General features: G+C 40.2%; 1 protein-coding gene across 1 annotated transcript in view; it reads left to right on the top strand.

Annotated features, from left to right (window-relative positions):
- PDE4B (phosphodiesterase 4B) overlaps window positions 1-20,610 on the top strand; it is a 221,018-nt gene that overhangs the window by 7,651 nt on the left and 192,757 nt on the right. The window contains exon 2 of the mRNA XM_087734351.1: window positions 18,527-18,638. Within this exon, the coding sequence (XP_087590477.1) occupies window positions 18,597-18,638 (42 nt within the window). The 5' untranslated portion in view covers window positions 18,527-18,596. The remainder of the gene's footprint in view (window positions 1-18,526; window positions 18,639-20,610) is intronic.

Below are 20,610 nucleotides of genomic sequence, written 5' to 3'. Positions count from 1 at the left end.
TAATTCAGTAATTGCTCGAGGAAGCAATAGACGGCATATCACTTGAATAAACAGTACCAAAAAAATCTTCTGAAATTGCCGGAGTACTTGTTAAATGTGAAAGATAAATCTGGAGTGGAACTCCTTGCAACGGGGGTACTTTCAAGAGTGCTTATAAATAGTGAAAACAGGAACTTCAGGAAGAGAGGAATCTGAAATGATTAATCCTCGGTAGTAACCATTTCTGAAACTACAAGCCCAAATAAGAAACACAAAATGATCCAACCTCACAAGAGCTCTTGAGAAGAAAATAAGTATAAAACATATGGAAACCTTCAGGGTGAAGCTGCTCTGTTTGATGGGATTCTGTTCAAAGAAATTCATGTTCTCAGGATGCACAGTGTGCTCAGGAATACTAACCATAAATCTCACAGTGCCCGTGTGTGGTGCAAGAACTAAACCCACTACTGCCTATTTTGGTCATTCCACTTGAAGAAAAGGCGTCCATGTATAACTTTTGCAATCTCTGTAGGCATCAGCTTGGAAAATTGTCACTGAAACAGAACAAGATTCTCCATTTTTTCATCTGAGAATGGCTAGTGGTGTTTTGGGTTCACAATAACACTAGCCGCTCTTGGGCGGGAGACAAAGGACATGTAGAAGCAGGATGTTAAGTGTTATTTTGGGAGCTTGGAATGCGGATCACCATTTCTTCCAGAAGTGCTCCTCTTCCCACCCGAGAAATCTCTCAGGGTATCTAGGGTATATCTTTTGGGATCTTCAAAGGAGAGCAGGAAACTTGTCCCAGCATTGTCATCCTTGAAAGTTATCGAGGCTTCTCCCGGGAGCCTTAGCGGTGAGGTACAGTGCAAAAAGAACAGAGTTGGAGGGTCAGATTGGGTGTAGCAGCGTCCTTGCCTGCTAACCCCGAGGATTTCATGACAGATTCTTGCTTGAGACAACTCCAAAAGAGGTACATCATCAAGAAGCTCTAGGAAAATAGCAGCTCCGCTGCTATCATAACAATTAATATTCTGCTGTAATAGTTCTTAGGATACCCTTCCCCACTGTTTTTTCCCAGGTACGCAGGGTTGGGAGAAGTGAATATGCCCCGGTTGTGGTTTTTTGTTTATGTGGGTTTTTTTTTCCCTTCTTTTTTATCTGTCTCAGTTTTGCATTTCCTTTCTAGAATTCATTCAGAAATTTCTATTATAAACCCTCTTCACTGCACTTTCCTAATGAATTATGTATATATGGTACTTGCAGACCTTTGGATGAAAACCATTAACAAAAGAGAAATACTTGGATAAGCAGGATGATTAGAAGCCTAGCACTTTTATGAAGCTGGTGATCTTCTTTTCCCATTCTGAGCTTTTCATTTGCTTTCAGCATATGCATAATGTTCTGGTATCCTGAAATCCTCTGCCTATACTGTTAAAGGTTTGATGTGTTACTTGCCATGTGTCCAGTGTTTCCGCTGTTCTGTAGGTGAATTGGACCTGTGTGCTTTTTCACATTTTTCATTCATTTTTATTTATTTCTGTAATTTTTGGAGGAGCCACAGGACCATATTTTTTTCCAAGCTGCTTGTGGGTCACTGATGAATCAATTCAAATATAAATTGAAGACTTTAAATGCCTTTTCTCAGAAAGGCAAGAATAAGGTGGTGTTCAAATGAAGTCAGGCATGAGAACTATAAAAATAAATGCTTGTTTACCTAATGGTTAGCTTTCTTCTGGAGCCTATTGGCGTATTCACAGAAAAACATATATTTTTAAGAAACGGAAAAATCATCAGGTCACAGGCAAGTAGCTAACTTGCCTTCCTTGTAGAAGGAAGTAGAAAGATACGTTCTTTAGTGTCTTTGCTTGTTTCTTAATCATCTACATGATTAAGAATAATAAAAATAGTAAAAAATATTTTGTACTAGTACTAGTCTACAAGACTAGTAGTCTCTACAAGACTAGTACTGTTCTGGTGCAATACTCCTGTCATGTAACGTAGTTGGAAAGAAACTAATTCCTCAATTCAGTTATGTGTAGTAAAAGTTAGGAAGTACTTGGTAAGCAAAAGATAAGGTATTTGTTTAGACTCATGTGAAAACAGAGAAGCTTTATGATAAAAAATAGTTAGAAACTCTTATTGACTTTGTGTACATCAGTAGAAATCTTTGATGGATTTTTCTAGGTTAAATATTGCTTCTCTTCTTTGACCTGAGGTATTACTGTTGTGGAGTTTGCTTGTTGCTCTTATTACCAGGAGGAATTGATGCTAGCTGCATTTTTTTGGTGAGTGACACAGTTTTATTTATAAAAGAAGGAACAAGCAGGAGACATCTTCCAAACTCCTCTCTATGGAATGGCTTATGCTTCCACATGCCTCTTCACCAGAAGAAATGCATATGCTCCTCTTCTACTTCACCTTAGGGTAGTGGTAGTGATGTTTCCTAAAAAATGAGTGCTACAGGAGTAACTTCTTTTCTATCCTGGGGTTGGATGCATTGGAGAAAGCATTTGCAATCAGCCCCCAGAAAAAAATGCCCTTCTCCCTTCCCATAATTCACTATATGATTAGACTGCAATATGGTGCAATCCCTGCAGTAGTTATTGCTTTTTCCATTTTACTCTGCAGAGATACCTAATTGCTTCTTTATTTGGTAGGTCTTGTGGCTGCCTAATGGATCAAACCCCTGCATACTGGTAGGCACCAGCACCTGCTCTCCAATATAACAGTGTAAAAACAGTAAGGAAATGGAAGCCTCTGCATCAGAGCTGCAGTGCTGTTGGGTCCAGGCTCAACTTTTTAAAGTTTACTTGCATGGAGTAGGCTGGGCAGTTGCAGAGCTTTAAATTTGTTTTTCAATGCTGCTCTTAAGAGGTGGATCCCAGCCAGGTAAAAAGAGTGGATTGGTATGGCAATGCAAGTGGGCAGTTGCCACACGGAGGCATCTGTACATCACCTGGTTCTGAAGGCAGTGGTTTGCCACACCTGTAGTGCTGTTGAACTTCTGTTAAATACCTTGTAGTGCACTGAGCAGTGCAGGGGATCTTTCCAGCCTGCAGATTAGCTGTGGATTTGGGAAAACGCAAGTGATAGTTATAAAACCATCTTAACGTCTACCTGCTTCTTTCCAGAGCCACGGCAGTCCCATTTCCAGTACTTCAGGATAAATACACATGCATCTGGTAATTATTCCCATCATTGTGACAGAGCACTTTTAATCCAGAGCACATTAGTTCTATTTCTACATTTGTACCGATTACTTTGTGGTTGTATAAAACAGGTTTTCTTCAAGAAAGCTTATGCTTTTCAGGAAACCAAACCTATTTTGGTTTTATTGTGTCTTTGGGAGCAAACAAGCTGCACCTGAATTAATGCTGTGAAGTGCAGTCATGTGGCATGCACAGCTGCTTCATACTGCTTTTTACTTCAGACATATGCTTTTATTATTTTTTTTAAGGTATGGTTACAATGATAGGTTTTAAAAGGGTACTTGTAGGTGTCTAACAACTGTACTTTATAATCAGAGTAATTAAATTCATAGAAATTAGTTGTTTGAAATAAAAAAAAAAATTGCAAGCAGCACAAAATTGTTCCCCCTGAGTTCTTGTAGTTATCACTGCACACTTGGTGACTATAATGTAGTACATGTTTTTACACTGTAAATATAAAGAACTATTATTATCGTTTCCATGAGTTTTTTTGATTATAAATATCTGGAGAAGTTTTCTTTCCCTGTTGGAAGTCTGTAGGATCAGATCATCTTTGCTTTTTCTGCAGAGGAGGGTGAAAGGAGTGTTCTCCATATGTTTGTGGGATTAAAATTATCCTGAGTGCTGTGTGGTTATGGTTCTGCAGATGAGTGCAGTTCCACCCTCTACAGCTAAAATGGATGAATCTAAATGGAGAAGGTAGTGGGAATGCTTCACTCCTGAGTTGTTCAAGCTGTAGGAAGTTCAGGTTCTCCATTGCACCCAGTTCTCCCCATACTTATGGTTTGGTCCTTTTAAGTAGGACTTCTTTAAGTAAGCAGTAGACATTTTTGCAAAAATAAGTGTATAAGGCGATACTGTAATTTTCATTTATTAACTCTCTGGGTATCTGCCAAAACTTCTATTGCAGAGACCTGCAGTCATTTGTAAGGATACGCAGTCTGTCTCCCAAGCTGGGTTAACTCAGCTGGGTGCTGAGAAGCCTCTGCCTGTGGGAGGGATGCAGCATGATGGCTCCCCTTGCTCCAAGCTGTGGAGGAAGGAAAATAGCTGACAGCTAACATCTGCCTCTGGATGGACATACAGCAATATATACTGAATGAACACTGACATGCTGCAAGTGCCCCTCTACAGATCTTGACTTACTGATTTTCAGTCTTCTCCAGCCTGTCGCCCTCACAATGGCTGGCAGTCATCTTGTGGCGTGCCAGGGTCCCACTGTCCTTTGGAAGTGGAAGGACTTTGGTGTTTGGAGCCTTCCTCCATTAATTAAGTGCTGTGCAGGTCTGAAGTGGCAGGAGGTCAGCGCTGTTTAATCCCTGCATGAACGGAGCAGGCAAGTGCCCTCCTTCCATGCCCACCTCGTGCAGCCAGGCTGAGCAAACTTGCCCATCCTCCCCATCCCACGGCGCTGCCAAGGCAAGTGAAGTCTTCGCTTTTCTCCTCCGTTGCTGTGCTGTTGGGTAGAGGTGACGCTTCTGATCTCCGACTCCAAAGCTGATAAAAGTGAAAATGAAGGGGGCTAATTCTGCACACTGCAATGCTGCTGGACCTTGGGATTTGCCTTGAGTTTCTTGCATTTTCCTGACATTTTCAGCAGCAGAGGTCTGTCCGTTCATATCCTGAGGCTGTGAAATGTAGACCTAATAAATTAGATTCTGACTGCTTCTGCGCTTGGACTCTCAGTAGTTTTGCTTGCAAAGTGCTCAGTCTTTCTCTTCTGGGATGTATTATAAATGCCACTTTCAGCCAGGTTACAAGCTGTTCTATGCACCATGTTTATTGTAGAAAAACAGCTGAGGGTACATCTTTCGCAGATTTATTTTGGGCATCTTATTTGATTTCAGGAACAAACCATTTCCTTCTATTCTGAGTTCTCAAAGGAAGGAATATGAGCATTTCCTTATCTCAGAGGAAGGAGGTTTATGGGGGGAGCACCCGAGTGTTGGAGCGAGTTAGGAATGTAAAAGCCTTTTGAAAGGAGAAGAGAAGCTATCATATAGTGTCTCCCCCAAAATCCTGTATGAACAGATTAAACTGAATGTAATTAATAACATCAAGAAGAAATCCATTAAGTTGTTATAGTAACTGGGAAGCTAAGGTTTAAAATGTATGATCTGAGTGACTCAGCTCTGGGGGAAGGGATCTGAAAGCCCACATATGGAGAGCTGGCAGCATCCTATTCCCTGGTCTCTTCTCTGCCTATGCCCCGGGAAGCTTCGCTGTAGGCACGTTGCATGGTGAAGGCTCTCACCAAACCTTGATCATATTTGTCAGCAGGAAGAAGTGTATTCTGTTCACCCTATCTGCTGCAAAAAGGATGTGGTTTTCCTGATGTATAGCTGCATAATGATTAATGCTTGTCTCTGCAGCAAGCCTGGTTATCCTTGAAGAAAGCTGGCAAAACTCACCCAAAATAAGTGGTAGTAGAGGCAGTGTGCTAGGCCTTTCTGAGAGGCTCTTTCATAATAGGTAATAAGGAATCTGTGGGTTCTTGTGTCCTGCAGAGTAGCACCACCTTGTTTCTGGAGGTTGCCTGGAAGGAGGATATCTACTGAGGTTTGAAAAGAGGAAATTTGTTTCCTGTAACTACCTTGGGATCTGTTTATAAATATAGAAGGCAGTACATTACTTTCTCTGACCTCAGTAAAAATACTTGTGCAGAGTGAATGTGGGAAAGGATTGTCGTATTTGCAGATGTATGTACTTTCGTTATTTGCACTCCATGTCTTCTCAGGATGCAGCTGCTACCAGAACAGTACATAAACATTTACCTGCATCTCTGCAAGTGCTAATGTCAGGCATGGGGTGTCTGAAGAACGGAGTGCAAAAGTCTGGGACGCTTCTTTCAGCCTGGTGTGAAGATTTTTTTTGCTGTTGTAATCTGGTTGGTTCTTAGTATGTAATTCTGCATCCAGAATTAATAATAAACCTTTGAAATAGCAAAAGCTTTGAAAAGCAAAGGCTTGCTATTTCATAGTGCAATTCTCATGACTGTGTGTAGCTTCTGCCTTAGGAACGCTGAAGTTTTTGTTGAGCAATTAATTGCATAATGGCAAGCTCTAAACCTAGAAGTAATTTGGTAGTGTTATGGTGTATGGTGATCTTAAAATAACTAGACAATATATAGAGATTTATTGCATCTTGTTCAGTTAAAGACGACTAGTAAAAAGGCTTGTCACTTTTATATAAGAATTTGGATTTATTTAAACAAAATACACAGGTAAGAGGCTGACTGTGTTGGACAACCTGTGTAGACTTCTCTGTTTGTTTTTGACTGGTCTGATTTATCAGCTAGCCTAGTGTTGCAGTTACTTCAGGTTTACGTGGAATTCATGTGCTGTAGGTAGACATTGATTTCTGATGAAATATAAGGGTATCCACGTGTTTAATTTCTGATCCAAACTTAACACTTTGTCTATCAGCAATAAAGGTTAAAAGTAATCAGGCTCTATTTAGTCAATAGAAATGTCTATTACATTAATAGAAGATAAATGCACGTATATTTAACTATACAAAAATTGCGGGTGAGTCTATGGTTGTACTAAAGGCCTCAAGGAAATACTCTGTTACTTGTGTAATGTGGGATTCTTTGATCTCTCTACTGGGCTGACAAGAACAAGGTGAAAGCTGATACTTTTTTCTTTTTTATCATTATATTCTCCAAACTGCAAGAAAGATGTTGATGTATTACTTTAAATCTTGCAGGGAGAGTAATCCCTGCTGTAAAATCCATCTAGTAATTTAATACTGCTGTTTTACTACAGGAATACAGGTGCCCTTTAGCTTTTCAGGAAGGTAATCCTGAAAGATGAGAGTTTTAAAACTCCTCTGTACTGTTTATGCATTGTGGATTCATGTAGCTGGGTGGTAATTTAATGATTTGGTAGGGCCATAGTAAGTCATATATCCTCTTAATCTGCTATTTGTCTTTGAAAATCCTTACCTTTATTTTCTTACAGCAATTTATAGAAAAGAAAGAAAACATGCAAATAGCTCTAAGTCCAGTTTTTTTTCTTAGCTGACTCAAAATTCTGTTACCTGGGAGTGGTGCAGAAAGCCCCTGGTTGCCTGATGGTGCTATAAAAAGTTGGTGGGTTTGAAGATTTTTCCATACCGAAGAGGTGAGTCTAGAGGGCGTGTACAGCGAGGGGCACATTACCATGGCCGTCACGTTGTTGCACGGCTGAAACAGGACTGTGGTAGCTGCATACAGAGGCATCGCGTCCGCACGCAGACCCTGGACGATCCAGGCAGCCTCCGCAGGCCTCTCTGATGCTCAGCGTGGCAGTGCTGCTTTGCCAGTGGGAGTTTTCGTTGCTGAGAGCAGCAGTGACAGCAAGGTCAGGTCTGCAGTGTGTGATCTTGCTCATGGGAGAAGAATATAGGACAGGCAGGACATCTTTTCTCTTGAAAACTGGCATTTCTTCTGCCCAGCAGAAAAGTCTGCTTTGCCATCCAGAGACAGGAGCGCGTGTTTTGTCTGAGTAAAGCACATCGTATGAACAGAATGGGAAACCTTGCAGAAATGTTAGGCCGCTCTTGTGACTTAGAGCATTTTGTAGGCTGATGTCTTGTGGCATAAAAAGGTCATTTCGGTGTCTACATCGTGCTGCTGGTTTGACTTCTTTGCATTGGAACAAGCAAAAGCATCATGTTCTTCCATCCTAACATAAGGTTAGTTTGAAAGAATGCTGTACTGATTATACCTAAATATTTTATTTCTGGGAAAAAGATACATGAGGTACCGCATTCTGTGGCCAACAGAATTACCTGTTGTAAAAAGAACTCGAATATTCCAAATACATTCTTCTGCTTCATTGCTGCAAAGGTGAGGAATTGCCTTTTACCCCAAAATTTTCAAATCCTATTAGAAGAGCAATATTAATTGCAGTTGCCAGCCTCCTCTTTAGCAATGATTGAATGTCTCATAATTTATGGGCCAGTGACTGTTGAAATGGTATCAGTTATTGCATCTATAGATAAAAATGTTGACTTTTGACATCAAGATTCAATGTTCAGTTGATATAATTTGTCAAAATTACCAGCTGTGTGCAGAGCAGTAGTCATTTTTCTTGGCGAAGGTGGATGTAACCAGGTTGGGATTCCTCTGACCATGCTCTGAACAACCTGGGACTCTCATACATCGCTATGGTTTGGAATTCCCAGTTTTGCAATTCCCTTTGCAACTTCAGTGTTGAATAATTTGGACAGAAAAGCCAGAATTTTCGTGGTGATGCACACAAAAGAACCGTGACACGAAGCTCGTCCCTGTGAAATGGTAAGTCTGTGTCCTGAAGCACGGGGATGCTGCAAGTAGAGGTTACTGAACAGTGCGCTCCTCATTAATTGCACTCTTTTGAAGTGATTGAATTTGATCAAAACTTTCTAAAGTATGCAGCATGAGGCAGACACTGAGTGCTGGAAGTATCACCCCACATAATTAAAGGTTTGAAGAGTTTTAAATAACTATGAAAAAAAATTACTGTGAGAAGTTTGAGGAAAATGCTGGTGTTATCACTTTCACCTCACATAATAGCACTTGATTTCTGAGGAAATTGCAGTGTGATCTAAACTATTCTTTCATTTTTTTAAAAAAAATTGCTGATCAGTTCAGCCTGAAATCTAGAATAATGCAAATATTTTCCCAACAAGCAAAATATCAGATGCTGAAGGAAACAAGATAGCGGTAGTATAAAGAAACAGTAACATCTGCTTTGGCTAAAAGAAAAATCCTGGAATAAGAAAGCTTAAATGTTCTTCTAAATCGGGCTTTTTCGAAATCTCTTGTTGTAAATTAGTTTTTCAGAATACAAAAATGTTGTCATAGATGCCTCTTAAAATATATGAAATAAAATATTTTAATGGAAGTGGTCTTGGCTAGTGGTTGGTAGAAAACATCTGTGCATTTGAATGCCAAAGGCTTTTCCTTTAGTCTTAATTTTTTTTTTTTTTAATTTTTTTATGGGATGGACAGACAGAAATTTCATTCTGGAAGTTGCTAGTATGGAAGAAAAAATGGGATAAATCATGTTTGTAGTTGACCATGCTAGCTAATGCAGTCATGTCCTCTTTAATACTCTGAATGCCGTGCTTTGCCTTTGCAGATGAGATGTGAAATTTAATTTTCAGTTACTCTCTGTTTCTGTATTAAAGGAGGACTTTCTGAAAAGTGAAGCCATTTGATGAACCACTTATGTCCCCAAGTGAGAGCATTATGACAGGTGCTTTTAAGCATGGATTTTGGAATGGGGTTGACTTCTCCTGGCAAGCCTCAAGTCCTACATTTAGAGAATGTCCCTAGGTCTGAATGAACAATGAAGTTATTTTTGAAACCTCAGAATGTAACTTTTTTGATAAATAGTAAATAGGGGAGTTAGGTAAGAACGTGAGTTAAAAATGGGTTCTCTTTTCTAATCTGTGCGTACGCCGCTTGTGTACTCTTTCCTGGGTGCTCTTGTGCAATGGTAAGTGTAGCTGGTTCTCTGTCTTATGTCTGGCTCTGCTTTGACTGACAAGTGATTTTGAGTCAGTCACTTATTTTTCGCTGTGGATTTGTGTCCACTACTGTAACGCTGAACACACTTGCCAAATGCTTGGAGGTCTGTGAGTGAAAAGTGTTGTAATGATGATAAATATATCCAAAACTTAGGCAGGAGATGCTGAGACAATAGTTAGCTTTGCTGTTGATATATGGCTGTTTTTCTTATGAGAGATGATGTGCATGTTCCAGTATATTATATAAAATTTTTGAGACAATGCACTGTAGTACGGAATAATTATTCCTGTACTTAATAACAGAGCAATAGCAGCTACTGCTGCACAAAATCTGTGATCTAAAAAAATAAATCCTTCGTATTTCACTAACAAAAATGATGCTGCAGACAGGCAGTGTTGTTAGAAACAATATCTTTTGCGTGGCTAGATGCTGTTACCCTAGAAGTAACCTCATTTTGTACTCATTTAACAGCACGGAGAGGTCTCTCCCAGAGTCTTCTTTATCCTTCCTTGGACTCCTTACAGGATTGCCTTTTATGAGCAGTGTAGGATGCACAATTTATGCAAATGCCATTTATCAGCTGCAGAATCCTTATTCCTGGTGAAGAGAGGCCACGGGGTGCAGGAGAGAGAGAGCAGCAGCTGTTTACCTTGGCACGGAGCATTGTTTTTCCTTTTTATTTAGTTTTTGTGTCTGTCTGTGGTCAGAAAAGCTAGTTACCCGATCCTGCTGTTATCACTACGGAAGCATTTACTCTAATTGGAATAGATTTTGCCTCAGGCAATTAAATTGTTTTGTTAGGTGGTGTTTTGTGGCCTGCAGGGTTTTGTTTTTGAGGCTGGGCTGTGGGATGACCTGCCTGAGCGTGAGACTCTGGTACAGAAAACCACCATGCCACATCATGGAGGGTTTTGTCCCCAGCTGTTGACTATGCTTTCTTCTGTTTGAAGATGCTGCTGGGTATCTGATCATACTTATTCAGCCCCTTATCTCCCACTTCATAAGCTGTCTGGAAATAAGAACAGCAAGAAGAGTTATGGGAGAGTCAAGGGAGATTCTTGTAAATTTTTATGGGATTTTTACCTGCCTAAACAGTATAAGAAAAAAAAAAAAAGAGGGGGCTGCGTGCCTGGCTGGGGAGGAACCGAGGTGGTGCCTGGCTTGTTGCAGGGTGGGGGAAGGCTTCTGGAGCAGTGTGGAAACGGCGTTTATAGCAAGACTCTTACTTGCATGGGGCCTCACCAGGAGCCCACCTTGGCTGCAGCATTGCACCCTGACTTCTCCCCTCGCCTGTAGACCTCGTCGGCCAGTCACAGCTGGTCAGCAGGTCAGAGATCTTGCCACAGCGCTGGCCCCGCTGTGTGGGATGAGCTTCTGCCCTGTGATGCAGATGCAAGGCACAGATGCAGCAGTGATAAAATGGAGTAGCTAAGCCTGTCTCTTGCATAACATGCAGGATTTGAGGGGTCTGCTGTTCACTGGGCTGTTAGCATTGCTTGTAGGTGCTTTAGACTTTCTCCTTCAGCCTGTTGCTGTGCAGATGGTGATTACAGTTAAAATTTCTTCTTACTTTTGTGAGTCCCCCTCCTTTGCAGGTCTCAGCTAGCTTTATTTTCATTCTCTAGGGACCTCTTGCTGTTCTGATTTTGCATTTCATCTTTCCCCACTATTCTTTATCATTTTTTTTAAAGGGAAAAATTGGCAAGGTTAGGAATAGTCCTCTGTTACAAGAGTTCTAGATGATGTGTTCTTCTGAGGATGGTCTTTATTTGTAGGCTTGTTTGTGTACTTCTGTGCTTAGCATCATTGTGTTGCTTTGCTGCATGGCTCCAGAATTTTTAAAAGAGAAAAAAAAAAAAAGAAAAAAATCCTTCTTGCAGGCTGTTTGAAGTTGGCTCTTCCTATAAAAACTGTAGGGAAAAGAGAGATCTGGGGATCTTACAACTTTTCCTTTTGGACTAGAGCAATATCTGGGTGAGTTTAGGAAGGTAAGAAATAAATCAGCGGCATGAGGGAAGTGCCGCAGTAGCTAGTGGTGACACAGTAAGTTTCCCCATGCTGTTTATCCAGCACATGCTAATCCTGCCTGATCTGCAGTGTTTCCGTTATCTATGTAGACCAGCGAGGCTTAGTGCATTATGCTCCTTTCCTAATAAAAACACATGGGGAACATGAAGTCTGTTTTTTAAAAAAGCATCCTACCAGTCTAAAGGGGAGAAATTTGCGTTGCGTGCATTTTCTGTTGCACTGGGTTTTGTTGTATTTTTAAACTGATGAATTTTTTTTTAAAAAGCATAATTAATAATTGTTCTTTGCTCTCTGAATGCTGTTCAACTCCACTCCGAGGAGTGGGAGGCTCTGCTAGTCATTTGCACATAGAACAGGAAAGGTATAAATTGAATCTTTTAATAGTACGCTTCACTTTCCTAAGTAATTACCTTGAAAATGCTGTATGTGCTGGTAGGTAGCACTATTAAACTGTATCCTTTGTTGCTGTCAGAACTGCTTTTAAAATTAATTGCTTTTGACCGCAATAGTAGACAAACAGTTTTAGAGCTGTAAGATTTAAAAATCATTAACATAGTAAAGAAAATAGAATAGTGTTTTCTGCAATTCTTTTTTCTGCCTAGGCTATTAACGTTTGCCTGAAAGTTTCCTCAAAAAAATGTGGTCATATTTTCTCAGCAGTAATAGTGACGGAGTATTGGTTGTATTTCACAGGAGTTCTGCAGAGCACGTTAGGCCTAATGACAGTAAGCAATGTAACGATATGTTCAAATTAGTATTGATTTTCCTGTCATAACTGAGATAAATGAAGAGCAACGACAACCTGATTGTACCCTCTGCTGGAAATCAAAGAGTTACTGGAATTTCTCGAATAGAATGACTTGGTTATTCTCAGCTTTAATGATTAGGTTGCCAGAGAAAAGATGAGTCTTTGCAATCCTCTTAACCTTGCTGATATCTCAGTAAGAAACCTCCTAATGAAAGTTAAGACACTGTTTTAATAAGGATAATTTACCCAGTGGTAACATGGGAAGTGTTTGTTTTTGTTTTTGTTTTTTTTTTTTAAGTTTTTGTTTGGCCATGCACAACTTTGACGGAACTTTCTGAAATACGTACAAAGAGTATCCTGCATATAGCATTCACTTTTTATAATAAAAGAATTGGTTTAATTTATATTGTAAATAAATTTGCAACTTTATTACATCGCACACATGCCTGATAGCTTAAAAACAGCAAACTAATTTAGATTTGGTTTGCCTACTCATCCTGTAATTCACAGGTTGACAAGTGTGAGAAAGCTTAAAGCAGCCTTGGAACAGGACAAAGTGAAGTAGTCACTTCGCTAGTTGGATGATATTGCTAGGTCCTTAGTACTTCTATAGCAAACTTAGTTTATGTGAGAATTGCAGTGATAAGAAATAAAGCTAGTTTTGCCTCTCAGGGCAAATCCTTCTTTCCCGAGTCTGTTTTCATAGGTTATAGGCATTTGCGCTAATAGATGCCCTTGCTTTTATTTTGTGTCGTGCTATGAAGTCTTCTCAGCATTTTATGAAAATTATAATAGATTGACTTTTCTGAGGAGGAGTGAGTTTCTTGGAGCTGCCATAAGCTCTGCAGTTCAGTTGTTTCTGTTCACAAGAAATGGGAAAAGACCACTGAAAAAACAACTTTTTGCTCTCTAAGTAGTAGAAAGGGCTGTTTAGGAACTTCTTACACATATATTTCTGGGAGGCTGTGTCCAAGTAGCTGGACATAATAGCAGTAGTCACATAGCTAAAAGTTTAGGGCTTGATACTGGAAAAAATAGCCTAGTGTCTAAATTGGTTAAAGGGAAAAAAGGTACAGTTAATTCTTCCATGGTTCAAGATGTGTGTGTGATGCAAAAATAAAATGGTAAAATTCCTGAAACTAATTTTTCAGGGGAATGGAATTCTGCAGAAACATTTGACTGGTATTTCTTTGAAGTTTTTTATTTGTTGTATGTACAGCTTGTAAACATACTGCACGCTTGTTCCTGCTGTAGGTGGACAGCTGCAGTACCTGTGGTGCTGCTGCCATGCTGTGCAACCAGTTGGCCGTGACCTTCATTTCCTTTTTTGTAAGCAAGCTGACCTTCTTAGCAATCTGAGGGCGAAGTATTGCTCTCGCATTTTGAGCTTGCTGCTTTTGCTTAAGGTAAAATACAAAACCATCACTGTTTAGGTACCAATTGCTATTTATACCTCAACTTGCCTTTGGCTAATGTTAAATCCACGTAGGGTTTATTTTTCTTATAAGGAACTGTGTGCAATTTCCCAGCCTGAAGTAAGAGCCCATGTTTTTTGTCTGGGAGACCTAGACCCGAGATTATAACATTTTTTTTTTTTTTTTTTGGCGACTGTCACCCTGTCTGAGTGTGTACTTCACCCTGTGAAGTTTTGATGATCTTTAAGGAGAATCAAGTTGTTTGAATCCCAGCTCACAAATGGCGTAATTATCTGTGTGATCAGATAATTCCCTTCATCCCAGCCGTTTCCTTAGTAAAGGTTCTCTATTAATTCACCATTCAGGTTTCTGTTTTTATCTCTGATCATCTTCAGGTTCTGCTGAACCTGTCAGGATCAGCACTTTGTTGCTAGGAAAAATACTGCCCCAGTAATATGTGTCATGGCCTGGGCAGCGCTACTGGCGCTGGGGAAGAAACAGGTATGGTACTGCAGAACGTGCTGTATTATCTCAGGGTCACTGGGTTTTGTTTTGGTTTGGTTTTTTTGCTCTCTCTCAATCTTTCTGTCTTGCCTTCTTGAAAAGTGGGAGGAAATTAATTTGGAGTATGAAAGCAACCAGATAAACAGCTCTGCTTGCCCAAACCTTTTGTTAATCCAAAGAACTAGCACTGCACGAGCAGCAAAAATGTAATCCTCCTGGCCCTGCCTTGTTTGTGTTTCATCGGGGAGGGGAGTATCTTTAGGGGTGAGAGGGTTAATCTGCTTGTCATATAACCCTGTGGCTTTAAAGCTGCCCATGCAGAAGACAAAATGTGTGGGAAAACAGCAACATGGTGAAATGTATCTCTTGTATTTCAAATCATACCAGAACTTGCATGTTGAGATGCATTTTAGGAATTTCTTTAAATAGTGGATTTCACACTGTATGAGTTGAATAGCTATTTTTAAAAAAGTGTAGGAAAAGCAGACTTTATCACACACATCTATGTATTTTTATCCTCACCACTGTCAGTTGCCAGTTTTGAACCCTGGCATTCATACCTTTGCTATAAGGCTTTATCACTCTGAAACTGCTGGAACATTTACTGTCATTTTTTAAAAACACAGTCATTGAGCACAAAAAAGTTCAGGTGGAAGAACTAGGTCAGCTTGGTGTAAAAAGAAATCTCGTACCCTACCTAGGCTATATTCCGGCAAAATGGATTAGACCCAACTGCAGCACTGAAAGATTACTTTTCTTTGTAGTCTAATATCAAATGCAAAGCCTTGTTGCTTTTAGGCATTCCCTGTTACCCACACTTAACCAGTCTGCTGGGATATAGTTTCTTTTTGGAGAATTTGGGTAGTGGAGGAAGCTCTTTGCTTGTAACAAAAGATTGCATGAATTAGAAAATGTGTATGGGAAAAATTGTCCAGTAAGCCTTTTTGGGGTGTTTTTTGTTTGGTTGTTTTTTGTTTGGTTTTTTTGTTTTTGTTTTTTTTACCCTAGATGTTCATCCCAGGTGTCAGATCTTTTATGTAAAGACACAGGAAAAGAATGACTCAGATTTTAACAGCAATTTAGTCATGACTAACGGAAGTCTTAGATTTTTCTTGGTAGGCTCTGCAGAAATGCAATCCACATTGAACAAAATACGTACGTTTTTTATAATTACTCATATTCTGGTTAAACTTACTTTCTCAAATTGGTAAATATTTATAAAGGAAAGGAAGTTGTGGTATAAGAGGACTCAGGCTTCCACAGAAACAATCTGCTAGTCAGTCTGGTCCATCTCTCCATGTCTGGTCTCCTAGTGTCGGTTCTGATCCTAAAGCTCAACAAAATTTATGAGGCACTCTTAGGCTTTCATTCTTTCAGATTTTTTTGCCAAAGACATTTTCTGGATACTTATTTATGTGTTTACTTATTTACTTTATTATGTATTTACTTATTCATTTATGTCAGTTTGTGAACTCACATTTATTCAGGAGGGAGATGCAGTTGTTAGTCCCACCGTGGGACATGCCACAGTGTGAGCTCATTTGTGTTGGGCGTCACAAGATGCGCAGCAGGGCAGTAATGAACATCTCAATCTTGTACTTTATTAAGCAGTAAAGGATCCACCTCTGAGACACTAATGTGCTTAGTCCTGCTGCTTATGAAACTGCTTCCTTCTTTCTTTCTATGAATTTTGTCTACATATTACAGAGGTATATGTATTTATTTCTGGCAGCAAATAGTCATGCCATGTCTTCCTAGTCTGTGGATTCATACCACAGTTATGGTCTTCTTTACCTGCATGGTATCATCAAATTTGCTGTCTGCTGTCAGTTTTGGCTTCTTTTTATAACAGGACTTCTTAGTTTCTACCAATTGTTGAAGATTGATAAAATTGTTAAACTTATTCTAGTATTTTATTCTGAATACTGTAGCATGACTTTTATGCTGCTAACAGGGTAATGACTTTTCTCACTTCTAGCCTGCTCATCTAATTGTAATATGGATCAAAAGCTAGATAAGGTTTGCCGAGAGAAGTAACGTTGCCACACAACCGTGCTGCCAAGTGTCAGGTTTTTAATAGCCATTCCACTGCTGTAATGTCTAAACCCACCCTGATTGCTTAGCTGGTGCACGCGTGTGACCTGTTGTTCTAAGAAGGTTCTTGATCAGGCCATAAATCTGTTTTTCCCACTGGCCTGGCTCTGGTGACAGCCAGTGATGGATGCTGAGAGGAGAGCAAGCCTGGGGGAGGCGTTGCAGAATACTTTTTGTTGTTTTCTGTCCTTTGCTCCTGGACAGTCCTGTTATCCTTTTCTGGAGGGAAGCTGTTGAAGTGCTTTAGAAGGCAAATCCTTCGGCTCTTTTCCAATGCTGCTTCATACAGGATGAAGCATACAGCACTGTGTTTCAGCACTTGTGCTGAAATGGCAGTGAGTTATGTCTGGCATGGATCTGAGTGCTCCAAATGCTTTGGCTGGCAATGAAGGGATATATGTGTGTTGGATGTATGAACCCTAAGGAAATGAAAACAACTGGAGGTGCCTGTGCCACAGCCAGAACTGCAGGCAGACTCAACTACAGTTCTGGCGTTGTGTGTTAGCATTTTGAGTTTGTTTTGCTCTCTCTCTTTCTTTTTTTCCCCAGGGTGATCTGGTTTAGAGGGAAGCAGGTTTGTTACAGCACTTTTCTTGTACATGGAAAAGCAGATGAGCAGTTGGCTCCTGGAGACTGTGATGTCCATAGACTTCTGTGATCAGAGGCACCACTCTATTCAGATGTTATGCCTGAGCTTTTTTGATTTAAATAGGTAGAGGTGCAAGCTAAATAGCGTTTAACCTCGGTATTAAACTGGATCCTTGATGGTGCAGTGGCTGTAAGCCAAGCCGAGCTGTCACGCTTGAGCATTCAGACTTCTGAATTCATTGTGGGGTGGGAACCAAAGAACAGGTCTGTAAAACCAGCAATTGCTGTGTAAGGTGGCTTTCAGTACCTGCTGCCAGGGCTTCGAACCTCACAGTAAAAGTGAGTGGTGCAGGCTGCCTGCTTTCTGGGACCCTGGCTGCTGATAGTAGCAGGGAAGAGAATTAGGTGCCTAATTTTGATGCCACATCTGCTCCTCATCGGCTGGGTAGATCACCAGGGTCTGGCAGCCCTTTTTTGCAGGCAGTCTGAATTGCTTATTGCTGTCCTGAACTTGCGCTGCATGAGCAGGTGATCTGAATACAGTTCAAAATCCCCGATTTCTCAGAATGAGCATCATGTTAGAAGTCTAACATCACCAAGCCTGGAACTGTTGCACAGCTTTTTGTGGTGGCTTCAGCACTGAAGTGTGTGAGCAGTGGCCCTTCAGCAGTCTTCTACTTCAAAGATAATCCTTCCAAGAAGGGGAGAAAATTTGTCAGCACACAAAAAGTGGCACTCCAGCTCTACCTGTTCTTTGGGGAAAGAAAAGAAAAAACCCACAACCCTCAGTGTTCTCTCTATATAATCATGACTGTAGCTTTTTTATGAGCACTAAATCCACAGCGAGAAAGAGCAGGGGGCCTGGGAACACTCTTGAGGGGGTTTGTTCCCATGTGCTGGTTTCCCCTACGGCTTCAGCTGTTCGGCTGTGTTTCATTCCCCTTAGCACTCTTGCATAGTTCAAAGTGGCTGCAGTGTCACCCCCTACAGAAGGCTGTAATTTAGTGGCTGAAGTGGTGCGTACGTGCCAGTGTAATAATAACTAATGTTTGTAAGTTATGATTAAATCTTAGAATCACATACAGATACAATTCCTTTTCTTCTATGAGAGCTGGCTCAAGCCGTTCTTGGAGACCTTCTATGGTGTACCTCTGAAAAGGCTCATTTAAACAAAAATTCTCTGCAAGTAGAACCTGTTAGCTTTTATCCCGTATTAATAGACATGTTTCAGGGCTTGCTTAGATTGCAGAGCCTTGTGAATACTGGTTACTGTTAATATGATTTTACTAAATATGGCATTGTCCTTTCACTAATAGAGCTACATTTGCATAACATTTGCTGCCAAGTCTTTTATGAAAATGGACAGTAAGTTATAAATCAGCTGTGATGTTAGCAGTTAGTTCTATAGTTTATTATCAAAAGAGTTTGCTATTCAAAAATACAATTTTTTTTCTTTCAGGTTGCCCATCTGAAGAAATTGGATTGAACAACAAGAGTTTTTTATAACGGAGTGCACTTTAATCTCGATAATGAAGAAAAGCAGAAGTGTCATGACAGTAACTGCAGATGAGGTTAGTTTCTTCTAAAGGCATGTTTTATTTTTCCCAGTACTTCATGAAAATGAGATTAAAAGTTTTTTTTGTCTTATTTTGTAAGTATCAGCTGGTTTTGCTTTGGTTACTCATTGATTTCCTTAGAGTTGTTTGCAGCTCATAGGATAAGCAGAAAATAAGCCCAGCACCTTTAAAAACAAATAAACCAACCCTGACACCATGAGAAGTTTAGAGGAGTCTTATGCAGAGCATATACTTTGCTGGCCTTTGGTCAGTGTAATGCTGGCAGGCAGCAGGGACCAAACATTTCCATACCTTGTGGAAGTTCTGTTCTGGATCCCATCTTTGTGTGTTTGCTGTACTTGTATACTTATCAGTGTTTCAACATCTCTTCCCACTGTAGTTGCTGAACACCTAATGTGATGATGCATGTGTTATTCCATTACTGCACTTGCTTATCATCATCATAATCCCCTATTAATTAAACCCCAGTTCCCATTCTCTGGAGAAGTGTATCAGTTTGTAATGATGGCATGATAACCACAACCTTAATTGTCTTGTTTGTCACAGCTGGGGCTCTCCAAAGATGGAAAACCACATGAAATGTATATGAAAATACAGTGGAGGAGTGGAACCTAGTAGTTAGTGTATCCTATAGCACTCCTTCAATAAATGTTTCTTTTACACTCTTAGACCACATGTTGCGCTGCTTCATAGTCAGTTTGCCTGACCATGATGCTGGGTCCACTCAGTCCTTGCTGATTTTAATGAAAGCAGGCATCTGAAATCTAATGGGAAGCTAGAAAACTCTGCTGTACACTTCTTAAATAATAACAAAAAAATTAAACAGTCTTATAAAGATTATTAATAAAGGCAGGTTAAGTCAGATCCCCATATAGAAGGCAGGGTTTCCTTTCTGGGGTTCCTAGGAGTATCTTTGACCTGATTTTGTGCTATGAAAGAGTAGGGTTTGGATCACTGAAGATCTCTAGCATATTTTTGGAAGCATAACATGTCAAATATTTTAAACTTCTATCTAGGTCATTATGATGTTGATGCCTTAGTCACATCATGGATTTGCACCAGCACTTCAGGCTATAGTCAAGGCGTAAAGCAGCTGTGTACCATGTTGTTTCTTGTCTGGATGCTTCACATGGTTGTGGGATGGGCAAGCAAGTAGGGAAAGTTGAGAAAACTGGTAGTATGCCATTCTTCCATCAGTCTTGTCTTTCCTTCCCCTGTTGAGAAGTAAGAGTAGACAGTACCACAGAGTTGTTTACTTTAAAGCCTCATGACTATGGAGAACATTACAGGCTTACCAGTTGTCACTCATGTTTTCACTGAGGTGAAGTAGATCCTTCTACACTCAGTGCGGGGCACAGTGGTAGCTCTTCATAGGGAAAATGATCCCAGGGACTTGGGGAGGCTGTAAGGTAGGCTTGGAAAGTTCTGAGAAGGATGGAGAGAACAGGGCAGAGATCAAAATTCAGGACCAGATAAAGAAGAGGAAAAATGTAGAGGGGTTGCCATAGAGATATATATACCTATTACAGTAACCCTCCAGCTTCTACTGGTAGCTCATCACGCACAATAAAGAAATAGTCTCATTTGTATTGGACAATTATGTTTGACTAACTAAATTCTCTAAGACCAAAACTGACAACACTCTCGTAGTGCTGTTCTGCTGTGGGAGAACTTCTGGCTTGGGTTTGAGAAGACTGATAGCCAGTTCTGAGATCATGGTGATGTTTTTTAAATAAAAATCAGTAGAAACTAGAAGAGGAAAAACTGCTTCAACTGAGCAAAACCTTTTTTGAGACTAGTTCTATTAGGAATGCCAGACATAGGGTAGGGTAGCCTAGCTGAGAGTTCTTACTGAATAGCTCTTGGATAATTCAGGATGTGTCTAAGTCCAGTATTCTTGAGACCTTTCTCTGCCTGGTGATTCGTCAAAAAAAAGTGGCAAACCAGTATGTTTGTGCTGTGGAGA

The sequence above is a fragment of the Nipponia nippon genome, unplaced genomic scaffold (genome assembly GCF_047370975.1).
Source record: "Nipponia nippon isolate SJK-2023a ecotype South Korea unplaced genomic scaffold, ASM4737097v1 scaffold_5, whole genome shotgun sequence".
Taxonomy (NCBI): Eukaryota; Metazoa; Chordata; class Aves; order Pelecaniformes; family Threskiornithidae; genus Nipponia; species Nipponia nippon.
Note: the sequence above shows the minus strand (reverse complement) of the source record. Positions and strands in the feature narration are given on the sequence as shown.